A 13,221-nucleotide genomic window follows, 5' to 3' on the forward strand; every position below is an offset into this window, starting at 1 on the left:
GCTGACCCTTTGGAGGGGCCCGACCCCTAGGTTGGGAACCACTGGACTAAACTAGCTAACTGTATATAAAGTAGTGTAAACTAGCTCCACCTCCAGCAGCTACAACAGTAACATGCTGCTCTAACACTGATGCTTCACTATTAATAATCTAATGATGTCATATATAATAATATATCAGTCAGAGGGACCAAACCACTACTTTTACTGCAATACTTTAACTACATCAAGCTCATAATACTTATGTACTTTTACTGCAATACTTTAACTACATCAAGCTCAGAATACTTATGTACTTTTACTGCAATACTTTAACTACATCAAGCTCAGAATACTTATGTACTTTTACTGCAATACTTTAACTACATCAAGCTCATAATACTTATGTACTTTTACTGCAATACTTTAACTACATCAAGCTCATAATACTTATGTACTTTTACTGCAATACTTTAACTACATCAAGCTCATAATACTTATGTACTTTTACTGCAATACTTTAACTACATCAAGCAAAAAATTTGAGCAAAGCTTCAATTTTCACCATCATAGTAAAAATGCAACTTTATTGCATTTGCTGGAAGGTCAACAGTTTGAAGGATATTGGTTCATTCCACAGCAGCATCTCTACATCTTATAACTCGACTGAGATATTTGACATCAGTCAAAGAAGCAAAACCACAATGTAGAAATACTTCAGAAACTTCTGCATTCAAACTTTTACTTTAAATCAGAAGTATTAACATCAGAATCTACCAGAAGTACCTAAAGTAGAAATATCCCTTATGCAGAATGATTATTAATTTATGGGATTATAACAATGGATTCATGTGTCATTACTTTATATTGATAATAAATCATTATGTACTTACTGATCATATTTGTTATTAATGTGAATCTGCGAAGTAACTAAAGCTGTCAAATAAATGTAGTAAAGTAGAAGAATAAAGTAGCATTAAATAGAAATACTTAAGTACAAGTACCTCAAAATCATACTTACGTACTTGAGTAAATGTACTTAGTTACGTTGTGATCCTCGGGTCAGATCACCACTTCACTAGTATTTCTTGTCACTTCAAGGATTCAAAGTGTAATTAATGTGAACTGAGGCCTGTTCACTGTGACTCACTGTGTGCATCCTGGTGCTCTAACACACGTGATGAATCCATTTCCTTCCTCATAAAAGTATTTTAAATGCTGCATTGTTGACATTGTTTACCATCTTGCAGTCTTCTTCATGGCCTTTACTGCTGCATCGCATGAGAAACAATACAGCGACCTGCTCATTGAAAAACTGCTCCACAGCTCTACTACAGCTGTCTGTATGGAATTAAATGAATTTCTTCTATTTTTGACTATTTGTACTTCAGTTGAAGTGTTTTGATGTTTTCATGCTGCTCAACCACAACACTCATCTAAAAATAAACTACACACACACAAAAAAAAAAGGTCCCGTGAAAATTAATTTAAATCGAACTTTATTCATTTTCATAAAGATGTCCAATAAACACATATAATGAAATGAGTTGAAAGACAGTGATCAGACCAGAAATGAGGAGACTGAGGAGGAAAAGACGCAGATAAATAACAGGAACAGAGAAAAAAAAAAAAAAAAGGATGACAGACAGGAACAGAGTCATATTTACACAGAGACGGCCCACACCAGTGTAACACTGCGGCGGGGGGGGCGGGGGTGGGGGGGGTCGTATAAGAGCTAAGAGACCACAGAGTCCAGCTAGCAGCGGTACAGCAGTAGGCTTGTATCTAGAAACAGTTTCACTCCTGACGAGCTCTGCTTTGAATCCAGTTTTGTTTTCAGCGCTATATTTAAATACAACCAAAGCAGAAGAAGCAAAAAAAAACAAAAACAAACAAAAAAAAAAAGTACCTCTTCATTTGTAACAAGAACTGTCCTGAAAAAACAAAAAGACAAAATACTGAAGGAATCTATGTGAGGTTAAAATGATGCAGTAATGCTACAAAAACTGCTCAGTAGTCACTTTGTCTAAGTAGAGGGAATGGCTTAAAAGCATTACTGACATCTTTAAAACGAAGCACGCTCAAACTAAGAAACAGAAGGATTTCAACTGTGCGTACATGTCACAGGGAGACTGTGTGTGTGTGTGTGTGTGTGTGTGTGTGTGTGTGTGTGTGTGTGTGTGTGTGTGAACTCGTGGCAACATCAGATAACCTTCATGTGGCGGCTGCATGCATGGCAGATCAATTCAAAAGAAAAAAAAATAAAATAAAATGATGGTAAATCAAGTGAGGTTGAAATGTCAAAGAGTGGGAGGAGAAATGAAACTTATCCAATGTGTGTGGTGGGGAAAAAAAAAAAAAAAAAAAAAAAGGTGTGTTTTGCTCTGTGGCAATGAGCGAGGAAGCAGGAGACATCTTTTTGCTCTCCTCTCTCTCTCTCTTTTTTCTTCAAAAACAAACTTCCTTCCACTTTCCGTTCCGTGTTGTGTGGTTTTAACTTTCAGAGATTCCCTCCTCTTCATCCCAAACACGCGTTCTTCTTCTTACTCGTTCTTCTTCTCCTTCTGTTTGAGCAGTTTGTTGATCTCCCTCTTGGCCATGCAGGTGTACTTGGAGATGATGCCGTGCTGGTTCAGGCCGGGCAGAAGCAGCAGGAAGCTCACTGCGGTGAAGAGGAAGCAAAAACAAACAAACAAACAGGCTGTCAAACATGGAGGCGAAGTACCGAACATTTAATTATTCATATTTTAAAAAGGGGAATTTGTCAGGGATATATTTAAACCTGTTTACTCATCACAGGAACTCCTACACAGCCTGTGAAAACAACACTGATGGTGATGATGATGATGATGAGCGTTATCTCAGCAAACAAACTGGAGGTGTGAAGATTTAACAGGCAGGAGGTCAAATAAAGTTACTGAATTGATCCCGACTGAAGAGAAGTGAGTTCAGACCAAAACAGCTTTGTGTTCAAAAAAAAAAAAAAAAAAAAACCCAAAACAAAACACAAAGAGCTTCAAGTATCAATGAAACAATGAACTAATCCAGGAAGTCCAGTCTGAGTGACAGATGCAGGAGTTTGAAGGTTTATAAAGATGCTTAAACAGGATTTCACATCTCTGTAAAGTTATAAACAGACAATAAATGTTTCTTCTGTCGCAGCGATTGTGAGATAAACTGTAGAAATGATCTGTTCTGTGTCATCGTCACTGTTTTCCTCTCGTCTGTCTAGAAGTGCAACAATAAATCACCTCCGGCTCAAACGGTCCATTAATCCATCACTCCTATGAATCAAGATTTCACTTTTGATTTTTAAAACATTTGCAAAAAACGTCAAACACGTGTTTCCACTTTGCTGTTTTTGACGAATCGATCGACACTCAATAACAAGTTTATCCATTTAGATTAAATCTACAGTAACGTGTGCAAAAGGTGAAAACTTGCTGAATCTCCTGCGTCTGAACTGTGATAATGACTGAACTGTGTATGATGATCTTATGTAATATGCTGTGAGACGTGTTTATGAATGTGACTGGTACAAAACAGGAACATGAGCTACATGTCATAAAATCTGTGTCACTCTGAAACAAACCAGTAAAAGTGAAGTTCAGGAGAAGAAGAACCAACTGTCATCACTGAAATATCCAGCAGTTACATCTGATTTATACTCTGGAATAAATTTACTAATTCCAGAAACACTGAGCTGCCTTCACAACAAACTTGTTTTTGACAAAAGGAAGCCGAGCACATGATGTAATTATGTGTTTGTTTATCATGAGAACACTGCTGCTAGGCAACTGACAAAATAAGACGCCATATCACAAAACATAACTCCTCATTTTCTTATCAAAAGGAGGTTTTCTGGCCTCCGACGTCACGCTGAGGAACAAGAAGAAAACTCTTAAACCTCAGTGGACTGGTTGAGCTGAAGGTCTGAGTGACACCTGCTCAGACGCAGGCTGGCTGGAGAACAGGAAGCATTTTTTTTTTTAAATATATAAATCATTCATAACACTTTGTAATTAAAGGCCCAGAAACATGAAAGCAGCTGGAGAAGTGAGCGAGCCTCGAGAGCAACTTGATCTCAGATGAAAAGATAAAAGAAGACTTTGTTGTTGGGAGTCATGCGCCCTCTGCCTCATGCTTTCACTGTCAGATGAATGCTTGACATGTCTCAGCTTATTTAACTGATGATTGGCTCTGACGCGGCCGGCAGAGCCGCTGATTCGCTGGATCACAGGCTGTGGCGTTGCCCGAGGCGACGCCGCTGTGCAGCTCCGCGGCTGACAGGAGGGTTTGTCCTCCGTTTATGTGACGATTCACAGAAAGACTGAGACGATCTCAGCTCTCACTGCTCTCTCTCACATTTTAGTCCCGTCCTGCAGCACAACCCCCCCCCCCTACCCCCACCCTCCTCCGCCCCCCCCGAGGCAGGTCATTAATAATGAAGGGAATTTTTTTGTCTAGTTTCTCAGGGATCAGGTATCGATCTATGTTACTGCTGCATTTCTGACTCACAGCCCCAGAATCAGCTGACTTCCTGGTACCGAGGTCATGTGACCTGGAACAGCCAGTCTCCTCACTCCGCTGCAAACTGCTGACACCGACGGCAGCGAGAGACACTGAAATCACTTGAATGGCGGCGTTTGTCTCGTCACCCCGCAGAAGCAGAACAGCTGATGACAAAGACGAGCAGAGCTTCCTGTTTCTGTTTCTGCAGAGTCATGAGTGAATGTCGTCACATCGTCAGAGATCAGCTGCTCTCTAGACCGGCCTCATATTGATGATCTGATCTTCATATTCAATCCACTCAGTAATCCATAGAGATGATCGGTGGCATCAATGTAAAAAACTACCCCTGAAACGATCAATTAATCTGAAACTATTCTGATCATCAGTTAATGGTTTCAGTCATTGCTGAGGTCCAGCATCTCAAACGGCAGGATTTGATGTTTTTATTGATGATATTAAATCTTTGTGCTTTGAACTTTTGGTTGGAAAAAAAACCCCATCGATTTCATCAATAATTAAATCCAGGTGATAGTTGTTAGTTACAGCTTCATATAAAACCAAACTATGTTGTTTCACATTGTTTGTGAATGAAGTCAAATGTTTGAACTCAGTTTATTCTGCTTGTTGTTTTATTTCAGCAGAATATGTTCAACGTTGTATTTTGAATTATTAACAGAAGAACTGAAGAAAAAGGTATAAAAATGGAACTTTACAGACTCAATGAATAAATGTAGTCATGTGATGAAGGTGGAGATTATTCTCAGATGAACAGGAGAAATGTTTCTCTACTAACAACATGGACATTAAGACAGTAGAGAAACGTAGACGTTTGTTTTCTTCTTCAGTGAAATGAATGTAAATTGTTAATATAGTGAAAAGAAAAGAAAGCGTCTGTGTGGAAAACGTCTCTGACATTCCACACGATTAATTATCCCATTTCAGAAGTTAACATCTTATCTGATGAAGTGTTTCCTGTGTGGGTGAGAACAGTCGGCACAAGCAGCAGGACACACAAGAACCCGTCGGACGCTGACGGACGCTGGTAGTAACAACAGCAGCAGTTTGATTATAATGGAAACCTTCTGGTTTCTTGCTGCTGCTTGTTCACACGACGGTGCCGTTACTACGTTAAACCCTCCACATTTATCTTGTCTAGACAAGTAAAAACAAAACGTGTTCAACCTGGAGAACATGACTCATTTCAACCGTTGCAGGAGTAGAAAAAAATGACTGTATGTTGTGATATACTCACCGATCAGGTAGGTGAGGAACAGGTTGTGCACCTGCTGTCCGATCCAGGCGACGGCCAACAGGCTGCTGATCACTGAGGCAAAGTACTGCGGAGGACACACACACACGCACACACACACAAACACACACACACGAACTTCAACATCACTCGACATCAAAGGAACCAACCAGGGATGGGAATCAATACCATCATCGATTCTGCTTCTGATTCTTTATTGATTCCTGATCAGTTTTATCATCTCTACTGCCTGCTGATGAATATATGAAACATAACTGGCAGCCAGAAGTTCACTGTGTTCATTTGAAAGCATCTTACAGTCTGCTGTCGGTATGAGAACAACAAGCTAACATCACGTCTGCAGCAGTGGAGCAGAGTTATTTTCTATTCTCTCTGTCTGACCTCAGAGTTGGTGTAATGTGTTTAATGCTGCAGTGTGTGTTGGTCAGCTGCTCTCATCTGATTGGTTACTGCTGCAGTTCGCTGTAGAAAGTTCACAGCAGACTTCACAGGTCATTATTTACCACGTTTATAAGCGCTGCCCTTGTTGAAGATGTATAATGAGATAAGTCTAGTGTGTTTGTGCTGCAGACAGTCTGGAGGCTGCACCGCCCTCTTCCATCAACGTCACATGACCCGTCATCGAGGAATCGATAACGTCGGAGGAATATGATTCTGATGGATCGGACGGTTTGATTCCCATCCCTAGAGCCAACAAAGCTGTCGTTGAGTCAGTGAATGTGATGCGAGTGTGTGGAGCAGTGTTGAAGGCATGCGGTGAGAAACCCGGTTAACGCAGCCTGTAACCCAGTTAGAGGTCTGCTAAGTGGAGCAGCAAAACCAAATCAGCTGAGAGTATTTATATCTGGAGCAGAGAGAGAGAGAGAGAGAGAGAGAGCTCTCCACTGTAATAAAACAGACAGGAAGTGTCTCTGCAGCTTCATGTGTACAGTAGTAACGTCCAGCTGTTACTGACGGAATCAGTCACATTTAACATTTAGATTTTTACCATTTTTGGTTTCTCTTCTTTGAGGGCGCAGAGACGCTTCCACCAGCCCACCACGCGACGCTGAGTCTTCACCAGGTTACCGCAGATCTCGTGGAAACGCTGCTGCTGCTCGGTGGTCCTGCAGACGAGACGAAGAGGTCGATTAAACAACTCAAACAAGGAAGCGCAAGATTCCTGGCAAACGTTCAGTGGAGGCAAAAGGCCAAAAAAGCATGTTGCTGTTGACAATTATTCAACACTTAAAACATCACAGAGAGGAAGCAGATAAGCAGAGTGTGGTTTGTCACATCAACACTTGTTAGTTGCTCTTTTATACCCGAGAGAAAAAAAAAAGTGTCAGATATATAAACGTTCCTTCATTCATGACGACTGAAGCTGCTGCTGCTTCAATATCTTCACCAAATAAAGACAAAGAAAGATCAGCAGATTCCTTCACTGTGTGACTCTGTATCATCTCCATCACAGCTGAGAAGATGTTCATTTGATAAGCAGCTTGGCAATAAATTAACTTTGTTAATAACAGATTAATCGTTTATGTAATTTTTAAGCACATCTGATGTGAAGAAATGTTTTTCTTCGTCTATTATAGTAAACTGATTATTTGGGGTTTTTTCTGACATATTATAGATTTGTTAGAGCTGCAACCATTAGTTGATTCATTGATTGACAGAAAACTTTTTCTGACATTTTATAGACAAAACTAATTGAAAAAGTCAGCAGATGAATCCACAGTGAAGATTATTGTTAGTTGCCATGATTATTCCACATCCTCAGTGACAGTGGAAAGCCGCTGCCTCTACGGAAGCCCAGATGAAGAGCTGGTGAGGCTGTGGTTGAATGTGGTTGAATGTGGTTGAATGTTAACGTGCTGTAAGACTAAAAGGATCAAACACACTGTCAGTGGTGACTGTTGGAGGGAAGAGAGGCAGCTGCGAGGAGCGTCCTTCCTTTTCTGCTTAGCCATCATTCCCTATTTCAGTCCTTGTTGTCAGGGAGCCAGACGGGGCCCGTGAGCCCCGTTAAACCTGCTGCTTTAATCTGACTCTGCTGCAGGCGCCGTGAGTAAGCAGCAGCCACGGTATCACCGTGAAGAATAAATCACACTCTACAGATCAATAGCTACACTTTCCTGGCCTCAGTCTAAAAATATAAAACTGCCTTTCAAAACGCTGCAGTGTGAGTCGGTGCCCATCCCCCCAGCTCATTTCCTCCATAACTAAACCCTGTCAGCACGCTGCTGCTGCTGCTTTCAACCTTCCAGGACACCATTGAACACAACGTGTAGAGACACCGTGAAAACTCTTCATGACTATTTATCTAAATGATACACTCGTTTTACTGAGCGGGCCGAGCGTACCTGCTGCCTGTGGAATGTGCAGCAGTGCAAAAAGGCTGCGAGTCATGCTCTGCTGATGCAGGGTTATATATATTGAGAGGCTGAAGGCATCCGCTTGGAGGACAGACGTCCAACACGCTGTGCCAACTGCAGCCTGTTACTCTATCCTGTCCTGGGTGTCTGGTTCTCATCATCAAATGCACAGAGCTGAGTCAAGGGGCCGTCTGCTGAGCACTGTGTAATGTCAAAGCTCCATGAAGAAGCTGGACTCACTATAGGAGCCGTTTCAGATTCCACTCTGTCATATCAGGAACAGCAAAAAGACGCTTCTGCAATGACCAGAAGACTCCTCGATTCCAACAGACTCATACTGAAATGTCTCTTTAACCAAAGAGCAGCACAACAATCTCCAACCAACGATTGGTCCATTAATGCATCAACAAAAAGAAATGAATCAGCAAATATTCTGATAATTGAGTCATTTTATAAGCAAAAGTGCCAAATGTTTGCTGGTTTCAGCTTCTTCAATGTCAAAGATGATAATCTGATGTTCTTTGGGTTTATGATTGTTGGTCAAACAAAAGACAAATGAAGACGTCTCCTTTGACAACAGGCGTTCTTCACTATTTTCTCACATTTCACAGACAAAAAGATAAAAAATAACAGGCAGAAAGACTCTTTCTGTTGCACAAACTTTGGGAACTAAACAGAGTATCAGTCCCTCAGAGTGCGTTCTTACATTCAACATTGTGTCCTGGTTTGAATACCTGACGGTCAAAACCAAGGCCAAACTCTCCAGAATAGTCCAACTTGGCAGTGCAACGTCAGGAAACACGTGACATCTTTCCACTATGACTGACACTACTAACACCATGACCAAGCAGTTCAACGACGAGGACTCATCCCATGAATCATCACTTTCAGTTCCCTCCTTCAGGCAGACGCTACAGAGGCCAGTAATCAATGACTTTACTTCTTCAATTTATTCATTTCTTTTTTAGAAATGACGTGATATTGATCATCACGCTGCGAGCTGAATTTCTACTTTTATGCAACAAAAGGTGGACAATAAAGTTTTGATTTGATTCAAGATGAACTGATAATAAAAATCATTAATTGCAGCCTTAATAATGACTAACACTGACTAACGAACTCCAGCTTCACTCCATGACGTTTGCTTCTATATTCTCTCTTTATAATTGGTTCAAGTTGTTTTCCAGTCTGCGTTTTTATGTCATGCAGAGAATGTGTGAAACAAGTGGAAAAGTATCATGTGCCATTTCGTCTAAAAGGGACTTTGTATGTTGGTCTAACTGTCAGTGTTCATCTCAGGCCTGTAAAGAAAGCACAAGATCTTGTTCTTGGTAGATTTTGTCCACTGAGATTTGACTGATCCTTCCTCCTGAGATCCAGACCAATAACTCATCAACATGATCTCTCAAAAACAATAAGTCTGACTGAAGCTTGATGACACACATTTTAAAGCCTCTCTCACTCCTCAAAGTGTATTTCTAGACCAATGTTGGTGAGAAGTGTAGAACAATGACATCCCAGTAGGTGATATATTTGTCTGAGCAGGTGTTGGAAAGGTTCACGTTGACGTCTGAGTGAAGAATGTCACTGATTTATCTCATCAAGCTTTGCCAGAATACACTGAATAAAAACAAACACAGTGGGCTGACTGGGACACTATCAAACTCTACAACTAAGCAGAAACTCACAAAACATGGAAAAACCCCTTTAAGAGCCAAAACAAGAACTTATTTTTACTGGCAGGGAATAAATATGACTTTATGGTGTGATGGAAAAAGCTATTTAATGGCACTTTCGCGTCTCCGGGCTCTCACCACTTATTGGAGCCGAAGACTCTGGGTGCGAGGGTGGGCACCAGGTAGTCGGCCAGGCAGAGCAGCATGACGGTGCAGGAGAGTCCGGTCAGCACTGATGGGTCCAAGTAGTAAATCATCCTGGAGGAAGACGAAGCAGACGGTTAGAAAACCTGTTTCACTAAAAACGTGCTCACACTGGAAACAAGGAGCGTTTTGAATTATTCACGCATGAATTGAGAGAAAGTCTGTCGTTCATTCACATGCACGCTGGAGATGTGATATTAAAAACACTGACAGTAGATCGGAGATAAAGAGGAGAGTGTGCGCGTTAGATTAAGTAGGAATGCAGTATGTTAACAAAAAGACATTCAGTAACCAAACAGAAACAGCCTGTTAGTGCTCTTTATGTTCCTGTTGGATTATTCACCTGTTATTCAAGAAATACTCTGACACACCAAAGAATGTTGCAACCTAAGCTCATTGAACAAAATCTAATCTGTTTTAATCCACATTGTTTCCTTCTTCAGGCTTAGTGTTTCCAAAAAACACAGAGAAGCTTAACAAAACCTTCAATCTGGGTCTTTTAAAACTAATTCCATCCAACCTGTGGACTATTTTGAACCACTTTATAGCAGCTTCTTGTCTTTGTAACATTGCTTAAAGGGATGAAATGTGCGCTATGCCAAATATGTGCCCAGCTCTGTGTGTGTGTGTGTGTGTGTGTAACTCTGACTCAGCACACGGTAAAATGGACTCACAAGAAGATCAGGGTGGTGGCGGCCATCAGGGCTCCAGGGAACCAGGGCTTCTCCCAGCGCAGCACGCGGTCCCCGGCCAGGATCACCTCACCCCAGCCCTGCAGCTGCTCCTCCAGCTGGGCCGTTTCCTGAGCCTGCGCACAAGATTATACAACCACCTTACTGACCTGTCTGTTACTTCACTTCAAATCTATACAAATATCAGTTTAATGTGATGGTGAACTATGTCTGTGCTGCAGCAGCTTCATGAAATGAAGCACATGGATGTCTCTTCTGAAATCAAGGACGAGCGCTCCTCCTGGGACATACAGCCGTTCTAGATAACCTTCATTAACTCCATACTGTAATCACCTTCAAAATAATTGGGAACTTAATATCTGCATAAGTTGTGGCAAACATACATTATCTATCATTTAAAGTAAAGTGGAAACTATTACCCTATAGACAGGAAAATAACCCATTTTGATAATTACTTGATTAACTGTTTAAGTTACTGTTCAAGGCAAAAAAAGCTCCAATATTTCCCTGTTTCAGCTGCTTAATTGTGAGGATTTGCTGCCTTGTTTTTTAACAATAGCAGGTTGAATATCTTTTGTTTCAGTCAATTAATCGATTAATCAAGAAATAAGAAGGCAGATTAATCGATACTGAAAACACTTTAGCTGCAGCCCCAATAAGGCGTTTCTTGAATGATCTTGATTTAAAATCTATCAACCGGTTCGTGACAAGTCTGTTTGTTCGGCCAGATATCGACTTATGCGGGGTTTGTCGGGTCACAGATCTTTGTGGAAATTTTCTGCTAATGTTTAGTGTGTTGCAACGCAGACCGAAATTAGGAGTAACGATCTGCTGAAGTCTCGGGTCTTGTTCTAGGGTGTGTGCCTTTAGCGATAAGCAAGACAACGATATCTGCATTTTCCATTATTCGTACGAACACACAGCATGTGCCTCCATGCAAGAGAAAAGAAAATGATAGTATAGCATCAGGTTACGTCGAGGGGAAATGTCATTATAGCTCGATTTCTGCTTTTCAAGCTCAGGTACGACAGTTGAAACCGTTAGCAGCCTGCTAGCAAGGTTACAGGGGGAAGCGACGACGCGGAAGTTAGCTTCCGATTCGTCTTTAAGGGGAACGTTAAGGGGAAGCATGAATAATGATATTTAGCGGCTGATTCTCCGTTTTCGCACCATTTACACTTCGGAAAGAGTGTTAGACATCGTAGAAAAAGCCTTAACGTTGTTTAAACCCTATTTCAGATTATTTTGCTTGTGACTACAGAAAAAGGAGCGATTTCACCGCGTTTTTTTACGCATCCAGATCACATTAAAACAGATCCAGATTTTTAAAACCACTATACTTAGATTTGTCAAATCTGAACTAGATTAACAAGGAGACTCCAGAGACCTATTAAAACACGGGGATTTGAAAATCCAGATTCGACAGGTCTATGTAGAGTATTCAGTGAAATCGCCCTTTTTCAGTTTTCAAACACAAAATAAAAAGGTTTCACAAATCTGAAAGTGAAATTAAACAGCGTTAAGGCGTTTGCTACGATTTCTAATATTTTCCAAAGGTGTTGCAAAAACAGAGAATCAGCCTATAATATCGTTATTTAACGTTATTTTCCACTTAACTACGAAACAGAAGCCAACTTCAGCGTCGTGCTGGTGAAGGCGTATTAAACCAGCTAACTAGCTAGCTAGCTGGGGAGCTAGCTAACGGTAGCAACGGTCACCGTCACAACCGATCATTCTGACGGATGTATCATTAAATAATATAACCAACAAGTAGAGGCCCCCCTCGACTGCGTGAACACGCCAGATTAGCAGTCTACGCTAACGTTAGACCCGCAGCAATGTCCTTTAAATTCGCTGGTAATAATAAAACAGGGTTAGGTTAATACTCACTAGCATATTTGCGCTTTTGTTGTCGCCGTCAGCCATCGTAACTAAACCAGCGTCGGTTAGGTTTCTATTGTGAGTTTCGTTGCAGTTTTTCGGTGAGGAAACGAGCCCGCAGAGCAGCAGCACACACGCCTCCTGCTCGACTGGCTTCAGCGTCACTAACGGTCGAACTTTGGCAGGATGTTTTTATCTCAAAAAATTGCGTCACAACCAGCCAGCAGCATTCTGGGAAATGTAGTTTTGTTGTCGTTTTGTTATAAGTTCTGCTCGCACTGCAAAGACTAGTTTATCTAAAAATAACTGCTGAAATTTGTACAATTTTACAAATTAATAGACCCTGAATGTACTAACTTTTGATTTAAACTGAAGACCGATTTATGTTAATTTATCTTTTTAAACTTTATTTATTGTATTATTTGTTGTATTATTTACAATTTATATATTTTAATTTATTTTCAAATTTTCAGTAGTTTTATTGTATGGTTTTGGTTTTTCCTTTTGTTTCTTGCATGCCCAGGTTCTTAATACCGTGGTTGACTTGCCTTGTTGTTTTTAAATGTATTGTTCAATAAAGCATTTTTAAAAAAAGAAGACTGGTTTATTTAAAGGACAGGTTCACGATGTTTCAAGTGTGTTTTAAAACAACA

The 13,221-nt window shown here is 40.7% G+C and overlaps 1 protein-coding gene across 1 annotated transcript; it reads right to left on the minus strand.

Annotated features, from left to right (window-relative positions):
* Positions 1-1,458: 1,458 nt before the first annotated feature.
* Positions 1,459-12,744, minus strand: arl6ip1 (ADP-ribosylation factor-like 6 interacting protein 1). The gene is made up of 6 exons (XM_067616208.1): positions 12,578-12,744; positions 10,670-10,803; positions 9,930-10,049; positions 6,747-6,864; positions 5,741-5,825; positions 1,459-2,638 (listed from the first exon to the last, which is right to left on the minus strand). The coding sequence occupies exons 1-6, from the start codon at positions 12,611-12,613 to the stop codon at positions 2,520-2,522; spliced, it is 612 nt and encodes a 203-aa protein (XP_067472309.1). The 5' UTR covers positions 12,614-12,744; the 3' UTR covers positions 1,459-2,519.
* Between the last annotated feature and the right edge of the window lie 477 nt (positions 12,745-13,221).

This window comes from Thunnus thynnus, chromosome 17 (assembly GCF_963924715.1).
Source record: "Thunnus thynnus chromosome 17, fThuThy2.1, whole genome shotgun sequence".
NCBI classification, from domain to species: Eukaryota; Metazoa; Chordata; class Actinopteri; order Scombriformes; family Scombridae; genus Thunnus; species Thunnus thynnus.

Coding starts and splice junctions, on each gene's coding strand:
- arl6ip1 (XM_067616208.1), bottom strand. CDS start 12,613: ATGGCTGACGGCGACAACAAAAGCGCAAATATGCTA. Junction 6,865..9,929: donor GTCTTCGGCTCCAATAAGTG/GTGAGAGCCCGG, acceptor TCTCGTCTGCAG/GACCACCGAGCAGCAGCAGC. Junction 5,826..6,746: donor AAGAAGAGAAACCAAAAATG/GTAAAAATCTAA, acceptor TGTCCTCCGCAG/TACTTTGCCTCAGTGATCAG.